This window comes from Amblyomma americanum, chromosome 1 (genome assembly GCF_052857255.1).
Source record: "Amblyomma americanum isolate KBUSLIRL-KWMA chromosome 1, ASM5285725v1, whole genome shotgun sequence".
NCBI classification, from domain to species: Eukaryota; Metazoa; Arthropoda; class Arachnida; order Ixodida; family Ixodidae; genus Amblyomma; species Amblyomma americanum.
Genome location: NC_135497.1, coordinates 60,861,704 through 60,884,683, shown reverse-complemented (window position 1 = coordinate 60,884,683; position 22,980 = coordinate 60,861,704). Strand labels below are relative to the sequence as shown.

Below are 22,980 nucleotides of genomic sequence, written 5' to 3'. Positions count from 1 at the left end.
TGGTCGTCAGAAATCTTCCGCATTAATAACAACAGGTACGATTTCTGGCACTGACTGCGCACAAGCAGCGAGGCACATTAGGAGAAGCAACTCTGCAAAGTCTTCAGCTGCGCAAGGCGAAAGAGTGCTTTTTAACCGCGGGTCCAATCTACGAGTACGTGCCCGTATCAGGTGACTGCGCGACAGTTCTAGGCTATAAAAGAGGCAGATTCCGGCGGCGCGTTTTCCTCTCGCGCACCTGCGCTGAGGGGCTTCGCGAAGTCGCGGGCGGAGCCCCGCTTTGTGCCCCAGCCAGACGAGCATGCGCAGAAGGGTTGTGCGCACCCTCGGTCTCCGAGAGCCCCAAGGGCCCCCCGCGAGGCTCCAGCGCGGTCACCCAGCGACCCCTTGAATTACCGGGCTCTCTCTTTCAGGAGGGCCGAGTCACTTTTTAATTAGGAGTTCGGCGGCAAGCGCTCATTCACTGGCCAGCCCGCACGCCCCCTGACACTGGGCTGACAGCCAGACTGGATTGAATTAGGAAAGAATCGATGCTTGCTGCACGGACACGCACCGACAGGAAAAAAAAAACGGAGAAAAGCACGCTGTCAAAAAAAAATTCTCACCCAGCAACGGTGTACGACCGAGAGAAATCCTCGCGCCGAGCTTCTGCCGCATTTTATTTGGAAGAAGCGCACTAATGACAAATTGAGTTGAATAGTGTACAAATATCGAGCAATGTTTCGTCGATCAAAAAATTCGTGGTTATGCTCTTTTTATTTGCGATGCGACCAGATCTTACGTATATTGATGCTTGGGATTATTTTCGAGATGCCCGCATCCATGCCGCAGTAGTTCTTAAGTCATAATTCTTAAGTTTAATCCTTAAACACGTCTAACGTACGCTGCTCAACTGCCGTAATTTGGTCTTTAAGATTCAACAATAAATATCAAAAAGAAAGCAAGGCAGACTCGATCCCCAGCCGTACTGAAATGCAGCTAGCTTGGATTATGATACGATGAGTATAAAGCTAAGAAGAGGAAAAGCAGTCACTTTGTGGCAAACAGATAATGCATTGCACAACCCGAAGCACAACCGCATGTATACAGCACGTTAACACTTAAAAATGAAAGTATGTTGTGCGGTGACTAAGGCTCTTTTGGTTACTACTTCAAATCAAGACTGAGGAAAACGCCATGGCCGATCGTCGAAACTCTGCCGATGGTCATGGCCTAGCCAGCGCTCCAAAATTGGCTTTGACTGAAAACGCGTTGAGATGTATATTCAACTATATCGCAGTGCTTAGTGCCTAAGGTGCACGGGTCGCTCCCTTCCACCTAACTTGGCATCAATGCCTCTACACACCGCAGTCTCTACCGGATTCAGCCATTGCCAAGGATCATTTGCCATTGCCACTGAGATCTTGACGCCGCATTGCTCCATTCATAATCTGCCTCTGTTCCTGAGAACTTTGCAGATACGTGGCACATTTGTATGAGTGCCGCTTTCTATACAGTCGGAGCGCTGAAAATACACGGATAATTGCGCGAATGAGCATGCTGGCTCACGACCGCATATGATCGAGTGGAGCTCCTTTGTAAATGACCAGATCTGATTCAAGAATCTTCCAAATGCAGCCCGGAATGGTTCCTTATAGTTTTTGATTAGCAGAAGTCATAATGCCGTCTTATAAGGTTGCTTCAAAAGGAGCAAGAAATTACCTCATCAAGGCCGTAGAAAAACGTAGCGTACATTTTACGGCCACCTCCCGCAGTTAACGCCGAAACTCAGAGAGAAATACCCGCCTTAGTTGCACCAAGAAAAAATTTAGAAAGCAGACATAGTTCTTACACCAGTAAACAATGGTGAGTTCTTCAACAAGCTGCGTGGTACTGTGTCGTCTCTGCGATTTCCAAATCGGTACACGAGCAAATGCAATTAGTCAACTACTTTAGCTGCGTCTACACAAATAGCTGTGTACAACGACACAGCGTTGCGCAGACTTCTGCGCCCATATTGTGTGGCACAGTAAGCAACGATGGAACGTGCCACGCTACCCAAACGGCGTACTGTGATTCCTGTGATGGCATCCCAGTACCTATTTGTGGAACGGACGCTCATATCTCAGCCGTTCCGTGGCACCTCTCGCATTCTTCGCTCTCTGGCCTGATGCCGGGCGTTAATAGCGACTTTCTCGAGCTCCGGGCCCTAATATGACTTTCGTATGCCGCGTGGGCTCGCCAGACGTGAGCAGCAAGCATTTTCCCGAATTAGACTGGATGCCTTACGCAGTTAACGACTCCAACGGTGTGGACAAAACGCTGAGCACCCATTTCGTTTGGACAGAGTTACAAAGTGAATGCAGCAGAAGAAAAGTTCATTTCTTTACCCTTTCACCTCAACTAACAAGGTTTGGTTGAGTTTATTGGGTTTAACGTCCCAAAGCGATTAAGCTGTGAGGGACGCCATAGTGGAATGCTCCGAATAATTTCGACTACCCGGGCTTCTTTAAGGTGCACTGACAACGCACAGCATGCGGGTCTCCAGCAATTCGCCTCTAACGAAATGCATCTGCCGCGGTAGGGATGAAACTCGTGTCTTTTGGGTCAGCATTCGAGCACTGTGACCTCTTAGCCACCACGGCGGCTTCAACTAACAAGCCAAGCGTGTGACCGGGCTTCCTTTACAAGTGAATACTAGCATGGAGTGTAGCATCTGTCGCCGCTCACCACGTGTGTCAGCCACCATTGCGCATACCTTGGGAGCTATCTACGCATGCGCGTTGCCGGCTGGCGGCCACGGTAATCGGTGACGGTAGACGTTACACGCTATGCTAAAGCATTCTAAAGTCAACAGCTACAACAGGCTGCCACGCGGAGCAGGTGTAACTGTCCCAAAGAAACGTAATACAGGTTTTCGATTAAAAAGTTTTAACAGCGGTAATGCACAGCTTTTAAATGTGGGTTATTAACGTATTTGAAAATAATAATACAATAACTGACTAACTTGTTCCGACCAACATTCCAATTTCTTTTTTGGGGCCAATTATTCATGCAGTAAAATGGCAGCACTGACCTGGGCATAGAAAAGGGCGCACTGAGGAAACAGGGGTGCTCGTTCTGGATTACAGGCCACATAGTTTTAATCTATACGCCGCGCGCACGCGACTGCTTGAAGACAGTTGCTTTCCTGGCAACCTCGAGGCCTTTTTCACGCCTCTTCCGCTTCACTTCTGTCCCGCGGAACAGCAACAACCGTGCGGCGCCTCTCCGCGCTCGAATGAGCGTATCCTCCAACCCTGGCACCCGTCGTTCTTTTCTCCGCATGCGCCGCTGGAAAATAAACGGCCGCGCTTTGAGGGGGATTGCGTTCGGGTTGTCGGTTCAACGACTCGAGTTGTTCTCCCAGGCCATTAGGGCGACGGTTGTCGCGAGAGTTGTAGCCCCGAAAGAGGCGGAAAGAAGAGCGCGCGGGCGGCGAGCCAGCTTTCGCGGCGTTGGGCCCGATGTTCACTTCGCGGGTTTCGGAGAGGAAAGAGCGCGGAAACCGACCAAGCGAACGGGGAGGGCTGTGCGGCGAAAACGACGCATCCCTCGCCTCCAGGCAGCCACGCACCAATGGAGCCGGCGGAGCGTAGGCAGGTGCGTGTGGCGACGCTGTCGCTTATTCCACCTCTCCTTACCCTCACCTGCCTTCCGCTTGCGCGAGTGGCTTTTGCGAGCTGAAGAGCCCATAAGATAGGGGGAAGTTTGGGTGCGTGCGTTAACATGTGAGCAGAAGGTGACCCAGTGTCAAATAGCGCAGTAATGTAACTCTTCTTGCGCTCTTTCAAGCGCGGTACCGCAATTCCGCACACGAAATCTTGATCGGGAACAAAAGCGCCAGGTATTATTTTCCTTTTATTGTTGCCGCGCCGAGGCTGTAGCTCAAAACATTCTTTCTCCAGACGCCAGTGGAAATGGAGGCATCGGTACATGTCCAACACCTCTTTGGCACAAAGCATGCATTTAGAATTGGGCGCAGATCTCTTATTTTGCCCGGAAAGGAACACAAAAATATATTACGAGGGACGCGATTAGGAAGGCGACTGCTCGAGAACAGCATGTATTTTAATGCAAGTTGCGGGGATGCGCCCCGCAGTCCCCTTTAGTTTGCTTTCCCGCAATGCACCCTGCAGCAGCCCCGCCTCGACGAGTGAGGGCGCCGGGAGGGCACCGGCGTTGTAGCGACTCGAGCGCCACAGACGGCGTGATTTCTGCGCGCGCGCGGGAGAGCACACATCCTCTTCGGCTGGGATCGTCGGCGCGTTCGGACTGTTCGGCGCGCGCTCCGCTCTTCGCCAGCGGGGCGAGGAAGTGGCGGGGAGAACGTTCTCCCGCATCTTGACCCGTCCGGCCGTGGAGTATCTCCCCTGCCCTATAGCGTGAGCGTACATTCGCTCGTAACCTTGCTGGTGAGTCGGACGACCTCGATTCATTAGCGTATTCTGTTGCTAGCTGGCGTTATTGTTGCTGTAGCAATAAATGCCTGTGTGTCAACCAGTGTGTCGTTCCTTGGTTTCACTCGGAGCAAGGCCCGCCGTGGCGTACGCTCGGTAGAGCGCGCGACCACGGGGTGTGGTCCGGGCGGTTTGGAACTGTGTCAGTCGCGGTTAAACGGGGAGAACGTATTTATCTCTCATATTAAAACCCCTAAAAGTTCAAAGGCTGACCTGACCTCTTTTCGCGCAACAGTTCCAGAAATGGAACAGCACGTTATGGCTCGCATTTCAATGAAGCAACCAAAGGCACGGGGCCGGCGCAGGGAGCCGATTCTGCGTCCGAGTGTAACGATGTCAGATGTGCTTAGGGTTTCCCCGCAGCGTCTACAAAACAACAAAAGGAGAGAAATTGAGCACACAAACAAGCGCTAACTCAGCGCTCTCATGTATATTGAAGTTCTGGTTTTCTTCTTTCATTATTTTAACCATGAATCATAGGGAGATAGAGCAAACTTTCATCTTATTGCAGTTCTAAATAGAAATGTAAGAAACAGCCGTCGCTAGCAGTGCCTACGGACGCCCAGGCGCGCTTTTGAAGTGCAGGAAAGAAAGAATGAGCTTGGGGAAATAATTATGGAGACAAGCTCCGCCTTAAGGGGATGACATGAAAACATTAATGGTTATTTGCTACTTTCTTCGCATACTAGACCATGTGATACACAACAAGACACAAAGTTTCCCTTTTACCACGTACAACGAACGTGCCTCAGTTGCCTACGGGTAGCGCGTCTGACTCGCCCCCCAAGTGTCTTGGATTCTATTCCCAACTAATTACCACAATTTCTTTTTCAGCGCAATTAATTTACTTTATATCCTTATACATCATAATGACATTTCAGTCATGCTGCCACTTCATAGTCGCAATTTTATTCGAGTGTTAATTGTTTTCATTACACAGCTGAACGTGTGACGTCACAACTCTCTCGACCAAGTCTGAATCAGTGCGAACCCGCGTACGGCTTTTCCTCCGAACGTCCGCTCAAACGCTGCCGCGTTAAAAGTTGAGTGGCGCATGACTAGACTCTTTTAGTTGGGGCGTACGCATCTCTTACTGCGTTTCCTGTGCTGCGAATAGTGTAAACACGACACTTCTGGTTGGCCGTGCCGTAGCATTTCTCAAGCGAACGCGTAGAAAGTAGCGCCATCTAGTGACAAGACGTCAAAGCACATTAACGCTCGGTTGGAGAAATTTTCCTCCGTGATTACTGATAACGACGGTGAGTGCATTGCGAGCCTTTTTTTGTTCCAAGAAGAAAAACATGGAAACGAAAGAAAATGTAAGAGCTGAATAAAAGCTAGAAAACTGCTCCGCCAGGCGTCATTGCTACGAGGAAAACACACCGCATTTAGTTAGGCCGAGAAGCTTGACAATGGCCAAATTATCTGAAAAACAGGAGCTAGTTATCGGTTATACCGGTACGTGTGGGAAAGAGTAGGCGAAATAATAGCGAACCGCTACCATTTAAGCGAGCTATTGGGTAAAAGAATCCAGCGGCGACAAGTATTTATTCCGAAGCGGGCGAGATGGTCGCCGCCATGTTCTCTACGCAGCACGTAGCGTCCCACGTTGCCTACGCTACGCTATGTTTTATAGCGGGCGGGCTACCGCAATAAACGGCTAGATACGTTGCGTTCTGCGCATGAGCATTTGGTACCTGCAGTGTTGTTGCACATGCTCACTGCGTACGCCCAACTAAGACTGTCTACTGTTGTCCGAGCTAAGTGGTGTCACCGGAAATGTCCCAGGCAGGTATAGGGGGAAATTAAAAAGACAGACGGGAAAGAGGCGAGGGTCCCCTCATTCGCCCTGGTGGTCACAGAGGAGGCGAGGCTGCTGTGGCGCATAAAACTTGCAACATGTTAATCGCGAGCTTTTAAGCCTAAGCCCTGTCTCACAACTTGCTCGCTCGCAGTAATGCGGAAGCAGCAGGGCGACAGCTTCCACAGTGAGCTTTTCTCAGGTTCTCGCGAGCCAACTACGCGGATCTGGAAGTTATGCCGCGCTCGTAAGTGTACACTTTAATGCGAGCAAGCCTTGAGGCGCAGCGAATGTTCTCGTGGTCCCCGCCGTCGTGTCCATGGGGGTACATACGCCGCGCGTTCCTCCTACGTCTCTAGTGCTCTTGTACAAGCGCCGCTTTCTGAACAGTTCTTTCAGTTAGTCGCCCGTTTGAGTCGAGAGTTTTCGGAATGCAATGCCGCTCGCTAAGCGCCTAAAGCCGGCAAGTCGCGAAATGAGTCCTCGAAATCACGCCATCATGCATGCTGTCATGTGCATTTCAGTGTAGACAAGTGCTGCGCTTTCTAGCTGAGAAGAGCCGTCCGACCATTAATGCCATTACAGAGCATCGCCCTAGTCTCAACAAGGCCTCTTCGAGGGATGATTATTCCTCAGGTGCAGGATTTAAGCTCGGTCTATGCGCTTTACAGTGAGCGCAGTGCCGGCGTACCTGTTCAACACGTAGAGTAGCACCGGCACTGTAAGCCGGCATGTGCTGGCGAGAGCTGCAAAAGGACGAAATCTGTCTCCCGCCCCTTCCAACGCAAAGCGAACAAAAAATGTTTCGGCTCTCTTTGCCTGCCTGGCTCCTCAGTGGGCGATCACGAACGCACCCAAGAAATGCAGCCGAGAAGGTACGCGCGCAAAGAAGATTCAGCCTATTTCCCAGCGCCTACAGAAGAAATGAAAGTTCTATGACACGTGTGATGCAACGATATATATACGAGCACGGCGGCCCCCTGCGAACACCGATATTTTATTCTTCTTGCAGCTACACTGTATAAAGTTACGCTTTGCAGCGAATGCAGAAAATATGATTTGGACGGCTCTCTTCTTTTTCTCTCTGCATTCTTTCAGGGCGCAAGCAGAGACAGTCGGAGAGAAGAAGCATCGCGGCGGGGCCAGGCCGAACGAGTGCCGGCGAAGCGATCATGCAGCGAAGCTGCCGAGTTTCGAGAGGCGAAAAGCACAACAAGAGAAGGCGGTTAAGGGCCCCCAAGGGGCGTCCTCGAGCGAGGTTTTTACAAAGCCTCCATCGTGCCGATCATGGTTTTGCGAGATGCATATAAAAATCAATACGCCCTCAAATCTGCGAGCGGCGCGCTCGGCCAGGCATGCAGTGCCTAGTATGAAAGAAAAATAACAACAAAACTTCCTTTCTTCCTCCCTTTTTTTATTTCCACTCGCGCGTTGCCGGCGGCGTTGTGTCTACAATGACAGAACCGCTTAAGGGAATCTGTGCCTTCTCGTTTTCGGGAGCAACGCAAGCTGAAACTTGACGGCCCGTTTACCGTGCTCCCGCGCTTACTCGCTTGTACCGTCTCATCTCTCTCTCTATGTGTTTTTTTGCATTATTCTTTTTGAGGAAACAAAATGTCAAAGGAAAAATTTTATTTTGTGCACTTGCGGCATACCGGACGGCTGGAGTTCAGGGCGCAAATGTAAAAACGAAACAAATATTGCAGATCAAGTACGTTCTTTAAACAAGAATAAAGCAATGCAACGATGATTTGATTCTGTTGCATTTTTATTCCAGTGACAATATTTTTTGCCTTCGCAACTACGACTGCCGGTACGCTGTTGCTGTATGGCGTACGTCGATGAGCCACGTGTGGCGGTGGATGTGGTAATGCAGTAGAATTCAAGAAAGAAAATTGTTGCATTGACACCGGTTAAATCTTGATTGATTATTGAAGCACGAACATGCAAAGAGTTGGTAGATGTGTAGAGTTTTTCCTGAAAGCACTCGTTAAACAGTGTTTCAGCAGCGCCTTGGCACATGAGCTCACTAACACCACAAATGCGAGGCCTTTCTAATTCCTTGATAATTAAGGCAAGAAATAGGGCACGCGCCCATCAGCAGAAGATTAGTGCCTGCTGCAGATATGAAATCCGGAGCAGCATCGCAGGCGCTCGCGCGAAACAACGAAGTCAGGGGCGCGAAACATCCTGAATGGCAGGCTCGCGAGCGCTTGAGAACAGCAGAATTGTTTACCCCGTCCCCTCACGCTCGTGTACTTTCCTCTCTGCTGCCACAAATTAAACAAGGTGGAGTACAAACGTCCGTAGCCGCTTTCATGGCGCGCCGTGGACAGCCCAGGCAGCCAGCATATATCGCCACTACGTATAAGAACATTTCCCAGACTAACTTCAGGTGCTTTAGAAGCGACGGAAACACTGCTTTAGAGCAATATACTGCGTATACATATGCGAAAGGGGTAGAAAAGTGAAAAAACAAGCAAAAAATCCTATGCTTCCCGCTCATCTACGGCGCGAATAGGTGCCACCAATAGCTGCATATGCCCCCCCCCCCCTCCCCTTTTCACCCATGATGACAGCGCTCTCCCACATTTGTCCAGCTGAGGAGAATTTACACTGACAACCGGCGAACACGAGAGTTTTCAGTTCAGAAAAAAGCAGTGTTCAAGCTGACTACCTTGATAAAGTTCCTGATGCAGACGTAACAGTAATTTGCTGTAAACGAACTCACAGGAAGGCTGTAACGCGAAATTCACCGACAGCTGCTGGGGTATTTTCTTTCACGATTTGAGAGAGACATGCATATATTTATAGTCATAAAGCATTCTTTCAAGGTTTCCACACATGCTCGCTTTTCGACTAGCGCTCCTCTCTAGACCGCTGTTCTTGGCGCGTGGCGTCGCTACCGCTGTCTCTCCTCGGGTGGCCTGTTTTGCCGCAGGCTTTGCAGACAGACTGTGCTACATGCACCCACTCTCGCCACACCTTCCTCCTCCTTCCATGGTTACCAACCTACGGGCAGTTCCCATGGCAACCTCTCTGATTGCGCGTTATTCCGCTATCACCATACCCATCTCCTTCGACGGTAACCGTCCTCCGGGTGGTTCCTTTGGCAGACACCTTCGGGTAGCGCATTTCTCTGCTCTCAACATACCTTCCTCTTTCCACGGTAACCATTCTCCGAATGGTTCAAGTGGTAAACCACCATCTGGTTGCACATTCCTACGCTTTCGCCACACCCCCATCCTTCCACGATAACCAACCTATGAGAGGTTCGCATGGCAACCCCTGTCTGGTTGCGTACTCTTCCGCTATCGCCGTACCCTTTTCCTAGCACAGTGACTGCCCTCTGGGTGGTTCCCATGGCAGCCACCCTCCGGTATTGTATTCTTCTGCTTTCACCATACATTCCTCTTTTACGCGGTAACCACCCTCCGGATAGTTCCACTGCTAACCATAATGTCTTTACACATTTCAACACTCTCGCCTTACCCCCATCCTTCTACGGTAACCCTCCTCTTCCTCCCTCCAAAGTACTGACGGCGATTTTGTGTCGATCCCCCTTTCGAGATCAGATGCAGCGGGCAGGCTTCGCACTCTTGCGTGGGTTATAACGCTTGCCACGTGGAATTCCAGCCAATTTTCCAATTCACATTTAAAAGCCTTGGACCCAGATCTGAAGCTCCTGCTTCCATCCGGCCTACCACGACGTGAAGAAACTTTGCTGTGTCGTCTGTGTATTGGTGTAGCTTTCACCAACCATTACTCGTTCTTAATCGGTGTGGCTGATAGCCCTGCATGTGCCATCTGCGGGTATGACGAGACCTCATCCCACATTCTTTGTGAATGCTGTGCCTATAGCGCCAAAAGGCAGTCTCTCTGCCGTGCGCCGGAGCGTGTAGAACCACGCCCACTGACATAAATAAAGATTCTCGGCCACTGGCCGCGGCGATCATCGGCGGTGAAGGCCTCCAAGGCCCTGCTCCGCCTCTTGCTAACTTCTGGCCTCCCCGATAGGCTGTGACTTTTACGAACGCTGACTTTCCATAGTGACTCTCATTTCTCTTTCATTTTTTATCCCCTCACCCCTTCCACCCGTGTAGGGTAGCAAACCGATTATTCTTCCGGTTAACCTCCCTGCATTTCCTCTACTTTTTCCTCCACCTCCTTGAACGGTAACGCCTTCCGGTTATGCCTTCTTACGCTCCTTCCGCACCCTCCTTGTTCCAGAGCATGGAGAAAGGAAAACTCAGAAGCCCTCGCTATCCGAGCTGCACGCCAAAAAAAAGTGTGCCAGAAGTCCCGCGCTCTCACAAGGACTACTGGGAGTGTTTGCCCGACTGGGCAGACAATAGAGAGTCTTAGTTTCACGTACGTAGAGGGTTCATGTACTCAGACGACGAGAAGCCTACGTAGCCTGCACGCAGGTCGTTTGAAACCCTTATAGTTACACGTACGCGAAGCACGCCGCGCGTTACGCCTAGCTCCATCTACTAAGAAACACAGACACTGGTTGTATCCTAAATCATCCAAGACAAGTCTTTAAGCCAAGCCAATCATAGCGAGACCGTTGCTATGACGACGACCAACGCTACTTCGTCAGGCTTAACACCTGAAAAATCGCCCTTCTGTTTGATAAACAAAAGCTATTTGTCGCTTGAAACCTTATGCGAGGGTAAGAATGGGCAAACCGAAGGCGAATACTACAGTTTAGAACATGATATCGCGTCGAGGGATTAGCGACGAAGCTGTTATCGCTGTGAAGCGGCGGGCAAGGCGCCGCGATGTTTGTCAACGCTACGTACGCAAGCAACGCAAAGACCGCAACGTAAAAATCCGAATCTCACGTACGTACGTGAAACTCGCGCATACCCTTAGCGTTCTGCGCATGCGTACTGGTCACCGGTAAGAGCTCTACGTACGTAAAGCCTCTACGTAAGTGAAACTAAAACTCTCTAATAGCAACGCTGTGCGCAGCGGCGTCGTCTGCTGCAATACCGGCTGCACATGCGCAAGCGCGTTGAGACGGCGGTCAAGTAGAGGAGGAGCAGGGGGGTGCCGGCTTCAAAAATTGTGACGTAACTGCCGCTCCTGAGTTCTTCCCTTCCTCCATGTTCCACAGTTACCACGCCCCCCTCCTTTTAGGGTAACCACCCTCGGTAGAGTCCCGGTAGTAAGCACCTCCGGTTACGCACAACTACTACTACTACAACGACGAGAAACCTAGGGAATCCGTAGCTGTGAAAAAGATTTGGTAGATGCGCGACAATGATGTTTGTGCGCTGTCTGTATGCAAAACACGAGCGTAAAAAAAGAAAAGAAGCAAGTATGAGCAAAGCACAGCACTTCCGCTCATGAGGGGTAGACTACAGACTGTTTCACAGCTTGTCCACTGATGACTGAAAGCCATGAGCCCCAAGGCGGCGCTTTCCACAGCTGTGTGGTGTTCTTGGAAACTTGGAAGGACAGCCCACCTGAGGAAGCCGTCACATCGTGCTCCATCCGATTGCGTACAAGCTGTGGGATGGGACACTGAATGGACCTGTGCGGCCGGCGTCAAAACTTGTGCTATAGCGGGTACACTGCCACAGTGAATGACGGGACACCCTGCCGCCATTGTCAGGTTTAGTTTGCACCAGAGTAGAGTCACACCGTCCTACAAGCCAGGTGGGAAAGAGCACGGGACCTGACGCCCGTTAACAGCTGTCTGATTTCGCTTTTATTGTGTGCTGCAAGCTACTCGAGTGTTCTGCACAAGTTTTGTGGCCAATATTGCGTACAGTATTCTGCCGGACTTCAAAGTAAGCTCTAAACTGTGCCGTACTTGCGGCTCTTTTCCTACCCCTACATCGCAAGAGGGAAGCTTGGCAGCATTGTTAATGCATGTCCAAGCAAAGAACCCTTGCCTTTTGTGATTTCGGCTGCAGTCAGCGTCCAAATGACGATGTTCGTGCGTTCGTTGGAAATGAGAAGAGATGATGACGACCGACAACGACGCGGGATTGCGGCGCAAGCGTACCTTTGCGTCACGCACGCAGGTGCACAAGCGCGAGCACACTCGCGCACAGACAGAAACGAGAAAATAAGGAGCCAACCGATTGGCTCCACGGAATAAGAAGAATTGGTTTCCAGAATGCGCGAGAGGAGCAATGCGATCCACGTTGATGGAGCGACACACAAGTGAAGTGGACGCGGAGGAGGATAGCCGCCGAGCTTTGGGTTGGGATTCGGCGCGAACCCCCGTCTTCCATTCCCGATATACGTTTCCCTCGTCAAGCTATTCTGGTCCCAGTTTTCTCCTGGCTGTCACCGGGATCTGTGCCCTTCCATCTTCCCCAAGCCGCAGCGAAGCCTAAAAGGCTGGTTTCGAACCTAGCCGCCTTCCTCCCGCCATGACAGAACAGCCATTACGTGCATAGTTGAGCTTGACTGTAGTGTACGTACTTGGATTGTCCCAAAGGCACATTTTCGTGCTGACTATTCCTTGGTGATAAGGTGGCCTAGGATGGCATAGGGCAGGGTTATTTGGAGATATAAAGGAGAGGCCTTTGTCCTGTAGCGGGCGCAGTCAGGCTGATGATGATTCCTGATAGCCCTCTTACGATGCTGGGCTCCACGCGCGTGCCTAAAAAGCGGGATGGTAAGGCTCCTTGAGCAGACCGAACGTGAGCCATTAATGCACTGGCGCCCTGCAGCTTAGCAGCAACCACAAAACGGAATCCCTTCTCGCTTTGCTTCCAAACGCTCGGTGTTCGCGGTCAAATTAAAAGCAACCAGCGACGCTCAGCAGAGCAGCGAGACAACAAGCACCAACCTCCAAGCCCCATGCAGGGAGGGAGAAGCAGGCGGACTCACCCGCTCCTGCGGCTTGTCTTCGTCGGGCGTTGCGGTGAGCACGCCTGGACTGCGCTGGCGTCCAGGAGCGCCGTCGGGAGACGGGGCCAGTTCGTCGGGGGGTTCCTTCTTGCGGGCCGAGCCACGGTGCGTCTGTCCCGGCCGCGAGTCCTGCAGGCGGCGCAGGATGTTGGAGCGTGGCGCGTGTGCCCCTTCCTCTGGGGGCGGCTTGGCGGGCGGCGCGGCGGGCGCCGTCGAGGTTGCCGCGGCGGGAACGGCGCTAGCTGCTCCCGGTCCGGGGCTGGCCGTCTGCAGCGCGGCAGCCGCGGCGGTCGCGGCGGCCTGCGCGCCATCGAACGCGGCCTCGACCAGCGATATCTGCACGGCGCTGAGGTCGGTCTCGGCCAGGTCGCAGGGCGTGGCTCCGCGCTGGCTGGCCACGTGGATGCGTGCGCCTGCCTCGAGCAGCAGGCGTAGGCAGGGCCAAGCAGGCTGGGGCTGACAGGCGGCCAGATGCAGCGGCGTCACGCCGTTCTTGTCGCGGGGGCTGGCGGCGGCGCCGTACTTGAGCAATAGCCGCGCCGCAGCTGTACGGCCCAGCGCGGCGGCCAGGAAGAGCGGCGGCAGGCTGTAGAGGAAGTCGCGCGTGTACTCTTCCTCGAAGGTGATCTCGCGGCCGTCTGCCGAGTGGCGCACCACGCGCAGCGTGGCCGCAAGCTCGGGCCGCAGTGGCACGTACTTCCGGCGCCGCAGAAGCTCGGGCGATGGCTGCTGCTCGGGGCCGCCTCCGCGCGGGCTGAGCGTGGCTCGGCGCAGCGAGCCGCTGGCCTCGGACGTGGCCGAGCTGCCGCGGCGCAGGCTGCCCAGGGGCACGCCGGCCTCGTTGGGTTCGACGCCGTACTTGAGCAGGAGGCTGACCACGTCGAGCGCCTGGTGCTCGACGGCCAGGTGCAGAGCCGAGGCGAACACGGCCGGCACGGGCTCCAGGTCGGTGGAGACGGAGTCGCCGCGCCCGAAGCGGTCGATGAGCGTCTGGCTCTTGCGCAGCAGGATCTCCATGTCCTGGCTGGCGGAGCCAGCACTGCTCTTGTCCAGCAGGCTTCCGTGCAGGTTGACCGAGAAGCGGCCGTGGTGCAGCTCCAGGAGGCGGCGCGTGGCGGCCACGTCGTTGGCGCGGATGGCGCGCTCCAGCTGCTCGGCCTCGAGCGTCAGGTCGTTGATGGAGGAGCCCAGGCTGCTGCCCGTCGTGGCGGCCGTCAGAGAGTGGCACGAGGCGCTGAGCGGCAGGCTGCCGCCCCCGCTAGGCAGGTGGTCTTCGCTCGGAGGCGGCGTCGGCGTCGACTGCACGGCCACCAGCGGCGCCGGAGAGCGCTGCGGCCCGCCGCCGCCCGAAGTCGGCTCGCCGCCGGCCTCCGGGTAGATCTGCGTGGGGGGCGCCATCGGTTACGCACCGTTCAGGGCCAGGGGCCAAACACGGCCCGCAGCTGGCAGCCCCACGTGTTCGAAACCAGCTAGTGAGCCGTGCTTCGAGCTACGAGTATACCACATGGCAGCAAAACCAGCTCGTTTGACAGCCTCGGTGCATACAAGCTTGACCCATTCCAAAGAGGCTCCTGTAAGCTCCACAAAGCACAATTGGAGACGCGAAATTAGCGATTAAAGTTTTCAGGCATTTACTAAACTATGCAAGACATCATTTGATTGTCTGTTACGTATACACTGTCAATGCAATGAAAATGCCTGAATATACAAGCAAATTGGCCGTCTTTCAAAAACTAACTATGCCTGTTTAACTATGAGTGTGTGTGTATTGTCCCTCTTGTCCTTATCTTTGTTTGCGCTATAAACCCATATACATCAAGATAAGTATGCCTGACCGTTTTGTTGTAATTCTTTTTCCTTAATTCCTCCTTATAAAACGGAAGATGACGTGTGATTTTTATGAATTTGTCCATGAATTGCAAATGTTCACATATCTACTGATTGTTGCGTCGCTCAGAGAAAATTGAAAGAAAATCCTCCCGTCTAAATCATTGGCTTCTTCTTGCTAAAATTTCGCAGACAGGTGGTAATATTTGGTAATTTTTTTATACTACTTTGGATCGGGTACTTGCTTGACCAGGTGAAAAATAAAGTTCGCTTTCTATTCGGCGATGCTTCACCCCAAAGCATTTTTGCAACAGGTGTGCCGGCAGCGCCATCTCTCGCCCCCGAAAGCTTTGGGAGCGTGCTTCGGTTGGCGTCTCGCGTTCGACTCCTTTTTGTCATTCTGCCGCCGACAAGAGCTGGCGCTGCTGGTGCGACTGCTGCGAAAACGTATTTTTCGGTCCAACATTGCTGCATGCAATGCGGACTTTAATTCTCATCGATTCAGGCAAGTACCGGGACCAAACTAATAAAAAACAGAAATTACTGCTTAGTGAGAATTTTGAGCATGAACAAGCCAGCGGTTTAGCGGGAAGACTTTTCTTCGATTTCTTTCTGAGCGACACGACGCTCACTGCCAGCTGCACTGTAAACAATCATGGAGGTGTAATAAGCATACTGCTCGGAAATACCGGCTAAAAATAATGCAAATTCAAGGGTTGGGATGTTAAACCTTTGTGTTGAACACAAAGATACGAAAGGCGTCGTTTGCGAGTTGCGCATGCAGTTCGAAAACTGCAACATGAACAAATATAACTGTACTATTTATGACCAAGCAGCGTGCCTTCGAAAGTGAAACTGCGGAGCATGCTTGGAGCGCTTTCTCTTTTTTTGTAAGACACTTTTTTGTATTCTCTATGGCAAAAATCTTGAATTAGGTTTTGAACCCATAGGAAAAACGATGCGGTGGCAGTCGGATTACTCTGTGAAAGGGAGAATAAAAATTTTTCACATTATCAGGAGTGAGAGATAATTAACCGGCTCTGAATTGCCGTTTATTTCGTTTTCCGCTTATTTAAAAATCAATTTCAGTGTGACCAGGAAGCCTTATTAATATTCCTGCCATTGTATACGCGGTTTAACGTACCAAATATGTGCGTGGGCTATTGTAGTGCCTCAGATAGACAGTCTAATTTAGTCACAGTACTCTTTCCGGCTTATGTCCGTAAAAGATCGGCCAGGACCGCACTTCAGAAGGCGAGGAATGCAGCAGATGCGGCAACTCCTCTAGCACACGCGCAGGTTAGGGGGGAACAAGAACCAAGTTGTCCCGAAATTATGGGAGCCCCGAAAGCATTTAACCGCGTTTAATGCCCACAGGACAGGCTGTATGGCAATGTCGCCACGCCGAAGTGATCCCGAGAGGACCCCGCTGTGCAAGCGCCAGCAAGCTACCCTTAACGCGTTTGTGCTCAGCACGCATTGAGGCAACATAGCTGTTAGCGTGTGTGTCCCCTCTGACACCTTTCGAGTTTTCTGGACCTCTGCTATTTCTGCTGTGAACGAGCTACTACGACGCTACCTCCATTTCAGTCTCAGCTGAGAATGACGTCGAGCTGAGAACGCGCGAAAAGGGGGCGCAAACAGCGTGTGCAAGGCTTACAAGTGTTTACCACACTCGTGCTAAGATAGGAAATAAACTTAAGTGACCCTCGGTCACGGAGGAAGACTATAAGTAGTGGAAACTCCGCCGTCTGCGGCGACCAGAAAAGGTCACAAGCTCGCGACGCCACTATCCTGCTGGCGGCGCCTGGCGGCCTGGAAAGAAACTACTGAAATACAACGTCACGGCGTGCCCGCTGAAGCAAACACCCGTGTCGTCTGCTTGTCGTCTGCTTTGAGCGCGCGCCGCCGGAGAGCGCGCTGAGCCGCCTGCTCGGTGCTGCATTTTTTATTTTTTTCCTGCTGCTTCTACGAGGCGCTGCAAGGCGCCGCCACCGCATGCGCCCCCGTGGGCGCATACAATTGTGACTTTATTAACCTTATCTTATCGCCTGCTCTCTCTCGCGCAGACGGGAGTTTCACCTCCTGTAATGTCTTGCTCCGTGCCCTCGGTGGACCGCTTGTATGAGTGAGCAGCCAAGTGTTCCCTACATTCGAATTCCAGACACCAAATTTCGTATACCCGAGGTAGCATGCCCAGGCTCGTTATAGCCAAGATGCAGTATAATATATAAGGTCGTATAGGTAATATTCTAAATTCGTTTGTAGCCCAGTGAACAGCTTGTCACCTCCCACTGGCTATTTATAGACGACGGTCGTCATTTCTGCTTGTACAGACATTTCTAATGCTCATGATAGGTGTAACAAGCGAGAGCGTCCTCTTCAAATAACCGCGTTTTTCCCCACCTTCTGATCAGTCCTACTGTCAATATACCAGTGTCCATAGCATTCGATTACAGAGAACAAGTTTATGGGCTTATACTCGGTAGAGGATCGGGAAGATGATCGGGGATGCCTTTGGCTGAGGGAATGTCAAAGGCCGCCCCCTGCCCGGTGTTCTGCCGTCAAAAGGGGCGCTATCGTCTTCTCATCACCGTAATTTTTTTTCGCATTTATTATTTTTCTTATTCATATCCATTCCGTTTCCTCATTTTCTTTCAGGCGCCCTTAAATCGACAGCCCGTTACCAGCTCCGTTTGCCTCCTTCCATTTCTGCGGAAAACAGCGGAAGACCAGGAAAGCCTACAGGCGGAAGGTATGTAGAGCATCATTTTCATTAAACACCGCAATACCAATGTTCCTGTTCACATTTGGGCAGTTTGGTGAGCGATTAGGCCCAGAATCCCGCTTTTAAGTTTTAGAATATCGCTGGGTTGTAGATTTTTTCACATTTCTGTAAATATTACGCCAGAGACAAAGTTCGGGACTTGCTAAAAAGAGACCAAAAGTAGCGCCGCGTTATAATGAGGCCGCAAAAAAGCCCCGGAAGCCGTTAAGCCACGTACCTCTCGCGGCGTTTATTTTAGCGCCGTGGCGTAAAGTGACACCTACTGAAATAAGGAAGCAAAGAAAAAAGCGAGGCTGATAGACTCATTAGTTAACCGGTAAAGAACAGCCCGCGAGTGCTGCCGCGAAAACATTTTTACTTGTTTCGTCGTCACCTGAAGGCACGGCTGGCGCGAACTTGGGCGACGGGGAAGGGAGGGGGGGGGGGGGGGAAGTCGGCTGAGAAAGCTGTCCAGACTCATTAAGTGCCAAAATGTTCGCACCTAGCCTTGCGCTTTACGAGCTGTCGTCCTCTGTTAAGGGAGGCTTTCTTTTTCTTAAGCTCAGAAAAGAAAAAGAGAACACACCCCGCAAAAAATAAATAAATAAAACAACGAGCAGCAGTGCGGCGCGAACAATAAAGCATGCGCGTAACGTTATCACCGGCGCTTTGATATTTTTATTCTGCTCTTTTTTTCCTCTTGTCTGGTCCGACGGGACAGGTGTAATTGTCACCAGAGCGTAGCGTCTAGATGTCAGCTTCCAACATTATTTTTTTTTTCTTGCCAGCTATAAAAGGTACATCTGTCGCGTGGTTAATTAGCCGTGTTAAAGGTACGCGCGCACCATTACGAGCGAACTAATTCTTGCCCGTGTTCATCTCGAGCAAGAAAAAGGAGTAGTAAACAAGCAAGACAGACAAGACGGTGTAGGGCTGAAAGAAGACACGTGAGCGCAATCATCATCGCACTTTTTTCTTACTCTCGGACACAGAGGATGAGAGTGGCGCATTAATTTCTCCATACAACGCTCGTCCGTACGAAACGACTAGGCGCTATGGTTGGCGTGAAAGCTTGCCTATGCGTGCCTCACTACTCCTCTTGAGGGAGCTAGGGCTTTTGCATGGGCTGTAACGCGTTAGATCCGTATTATAGCAACATTTATTGTACCACCTACCAGGCCTTGAGAACAAAATAGATAACGCTAAGTTAAGTTGTACAGAGCTGTAATCAGAACTTTCGTCGGCACGAGCGTTATTTCGTGACACTTTAGTCGCTTCGGCTGCAACGTACGGGTGTCCACAAAGAGGAACGTAACTAAAAGCGCTGGAAATTTATTTCGAGGCAAAACTGGCTCTCGAAATGAAAGAATAAAACCGACTGAAGTTTTTCATTTGCTGTTGATTCCCTGGGTACATACGTCAAACGCCACGTGCTCACAGAGCCACCTGTCCATTTGAAGACTCCAAAAGCATACGAGCTGGTATGGCGTCCTGCTGTAAGTCTGCGATAGATGCAAGGCAGGAACTTTGGGATTCTTGTCAGCACAAAATGAATATGAGCGGTGCGAACCTTCAGTCCGCGAGCCAACGTGCCGAAGAAAGGACCTGGCTCCCTCTGGAACAAAGACACGTCCTCTTCCAACGGACCGAAGCTTCTCTCCCGCTCACTGTTCCCGTGAATGCATTGTAACACCCAAGAGGGGACAAAGGAATAAAACGGGTAACTGGATTGGTGTGTGCGCTCTATTCATAAGGTTGTGCACTGGTGAAACACGCAAATCGCTTCTTAACTCCCACTGGAGTGTTTACAAAAAGTTTGCACGCGTAGATGCGAATTGTGCGCATAACTCTGGTTGAAACCGTGCGTGTGTGCGTCTGGGAGAACGGCAAGCCCAGGTAAGCTGACATGAAGATGGCGTCTATCAACCTGTCGCCATCTTTCAGTTGGTAATTTATCTGCAATTATGCGCGGTGCTTTTCACCAAATGAACGATTGCTTATCCGAGCAAATTCACCCTATTGATTGTATAGTAATGTAGTTTATAGAAGAGATGCAGCATTATATTCAATTTTATAGGTTAAATTTCTAATAAGAGAGAGTAAAATGAAAACCACTTTAATCCCTTCAATTGCGCCTCACAACTACCTTCAACTTGAGCGGAAATTTCTTAACATCACCAGTGAAAGTGTCAAGTTTTTCCGCTTGCATTGCCGATCGACTGAGCCCTGCATACCTTCCGCAGAGTATCTTTTTTTTTTGGCTACGGGTGTACCTGTTGAAAGGACACCACTGGGTGACGACAGTCGGAATTGCGCGCGTCTCCGAAGTCCCCATAGAACGCCGTTTCTTACTGCCAGGCCACCTGCAGACTGAACGGTTCAACAGACGCGCTGAATCTTCTCCTTCCGTGCAGTTAAGCCCGCACTGAGCCTTTAACGCGAATGCGGGTGCTTGCGTGACGGCTCCCAAGCCCGTTCAGCGGAGGCACGCCGCGTTCCTGCAGACACGGCGTCAAGAAGCGAGCAGAGCGCAGCTTTTGTGGGACCGGCAGCAGCAGCGGCAACGGAGAGGAAAGTAACAAGAAGAAGATTCAGGGACGCCAGATAAGTGAGGCACGCAGCAGAGCTGCACCCGCCATTGCGGAGCACGCCTTGCACGCAAATCGTGCATGTGTTTTCACTGCCCCACTTATCGCGACGGCGCAGGCTTTGCGCGCGCACGGGAAACCGCTGCCAGCCGTGCGTGCAACGACGCCAGCGATCTATCGTGGAGCGCGAGGAGAGTCACGAAAGCGGCTGGCATGCCTGCCTGCTGCCCCCGAGGAAATGGCACCCCGACGGAAGCTCTTCGACCGAGGCGGCCAGGATGACAATTTGCCCGTCGGCACCCATCACTTTGGCTTTGTTGATTTGTTTTTTTTTGCTCGGTGCATCCAGAACCATTAAAGCATTCCAAAGCATTAAATTTTTCGTGCCACCGGAAGTAAACACCCAAACCAGCGGATACACAATCCTGTTGCGTTTGAAGTTTCGCATTATAAGGAATCGTTTACACGTCGTCTTCCTGTTCCAAGAAATAGAAAGCTTCTCTTCTGGTAATGCGCTTACTTTTGGGCGGACGAACGCAGGAATTTTGGTGAGAATGGTAACGATTTAATTCGCAAATGGACGAAACACAAAGTTTTATGTATTCCCGGACGTGAGGCCACTTGCAAGGCTAAAAGGCTAACACAACGAAAAGCGCTTCAATCCCGACTGAGGTGTTCCCGCTATTCAGTTAAATGTCACACTCGTTATAATATATACAATCATATATTACGTGCTGTGAAAACTATGAGTTTCTATAATACTGCACACTAACCATATGACCCCGCTGCGTGTCCCCCACTGTCAGACTGCTACCATGCCTTTTCTTTCTTGCAACAGCTTATAACCCCTACGCGAACGCTTACTTTGTGTGGCTTCGGCAGAGCAAGGATGTACGTGCTTCTGACTGCGCTATGAATGAAGTGTGATGCCGTGCCACGGCACTTTCCAGGGCAATACAAAATTATATCGCTGCAAAGCCCTTATAGGTCTTTTGTAAAGCGTGCTCCTCTGTTAAGCACTTGCGCATTGCAAAAAAGCAAAACAAAAATCGCTCGTGTGACGGTATTGAGCAGATAACGGAGGGGAAATGAAGCGCTCGTCATGACATGCATACAAAGAAATGCAACAGTCACCGAAACCAAAGAAAGAATAGAGGAACGTTTCATTTCTTTATTCCTTTTTAATTGCGGGCTTGATCAAAGAGAAATTAATCGTGTAATAATATTAAGGCAGAAATATAATTGATTAGAAAGCAGAAGAAAAACAACTACATGCCCCCAATGGTATCTGAACCCACGACCTCCGAATTTCACGTACGGTGTCCTGCCAACTGACCTACGGCGGCGTTCGCCCAATCTTCAACTTTCGGGAGCATTTATGTTGCGTGTAACCTAACCCTGAGAGCATTCACCAGTACCACCCTCGCCCATAGCGGCGGATGTAGTATGTCCTGTATTACCGCGAATGTCACGTGGAACGTGGCCGAACGGTGATTGAAGGAGCTTTGTGAGAACCTTCTTATGGTACCTATGGCATGAAGACTGTCCGAACTGAGGCTGTCGCTAAGCCACTGACCAGACAAATGTGGGAAAATAAGGGTATCGTTATTGCGTACATGTGAAGGAAGATAATCAGTTATTTTTCATCCGTAAAATAACTACAGTATTAATTTCCCATTGATGAACCCCCAAAATTAAAAATATTTAAAAAACAACATAAAAATTCCTCTATGCTTTTCGTGGTTTCGGTGACTATTGGCTTCCTTCATTTGCGTGAAGGCACCGCATTTTAGTCGCATGGCAAGCTGGCACGCCTTGTAGGTACGCGCAGGCCTCCAAGTCATCTGTCATGAATGTTTTTATTACTACACTGTATTTTCTATTATCTAAATCCCACTGACTCCCCAAGCTGCGTTCAGATTTACTGACATTTCAAGCTACACTTAGTTAAGTTTTGTGAAAACTATAACTTTTAATAACTAGCTACCTACAGAAATAAGCGATCAGTATTAGAAAAATTAAGAAGCCATGCTCTGTTTATGATAATGTTCCTATCCTGAACGATAAAGACGAGCTCTGTCCGCTCCATGGGCGACCAATTCCTTAGGCGCAGCCGTTGTCAGAAGCAGCGCCGAGCCAGGCGGCCGAAAGCTGACAAAGCTGCTTTTTGTACCGTGCGACGCAGCGAACAACCTGGGCGCATAGACTCGCTTGTCAGCGACCTGACACAGGCTCCCGAGAACTGCGCTGCGTCTGATGACAGGCGGGTTACGAGGCAACAATGTACAAATCCCGGAGCAGAAAAAAAAAGGACGGTCTCGGCGAACGTGAGGGGGACGGTGACCGCGGGGAGCCCTTTTGTCACTGTCACGGAGGAGGCAGGTGGTGCCACGGCGTCTCCCGGAGCCCGGGACTGGCGCCCAGCTGATTGATACCAGCCAGGCGACACTTCTCGACGCGCTGGCGTCTCGCAAGCGCGGCGCGTCCGCACGCCAGTGCCATCCGGGCGTTTTATTTGCTTCCGCGTTTTCCGCGGGTGCAGGCTTGCGGCCGTCCCAGGGCGACACTTTCGATCAGAGAGTGCCCGTGCGGAAAGGCGTGTCATTAGCCCCTTTTTTCCAATTGGACGAGCTTGCGTAGGAG

General features: G+C 51.2%; 1 protein-coding gene across 2 annotated transcripts in view; it reads right to left on the bottom strand.

The window, feature by feature from the left end:
- Positions 1 to 22,980, bottom strand: part of LOC144112865 (uncharacterized) — a 565,400-nt gene that overhangs the window by 305,697 nt on the left and 236,723 nt on the right. For both annotated transcript variants that reach the window (XM_077645681.1, XM_077645682.1), the window contains exon 3: positions 13,135 to 14,535. In XM_077645681.1, the coding sequence (XP_077501807.1) occupies positions 13,135 to 14,535 (1,401 nt within the window). The remainder of the gene's footprint in view (positions 1 to 13,134; positions 14,536 to 22,980) is intronic.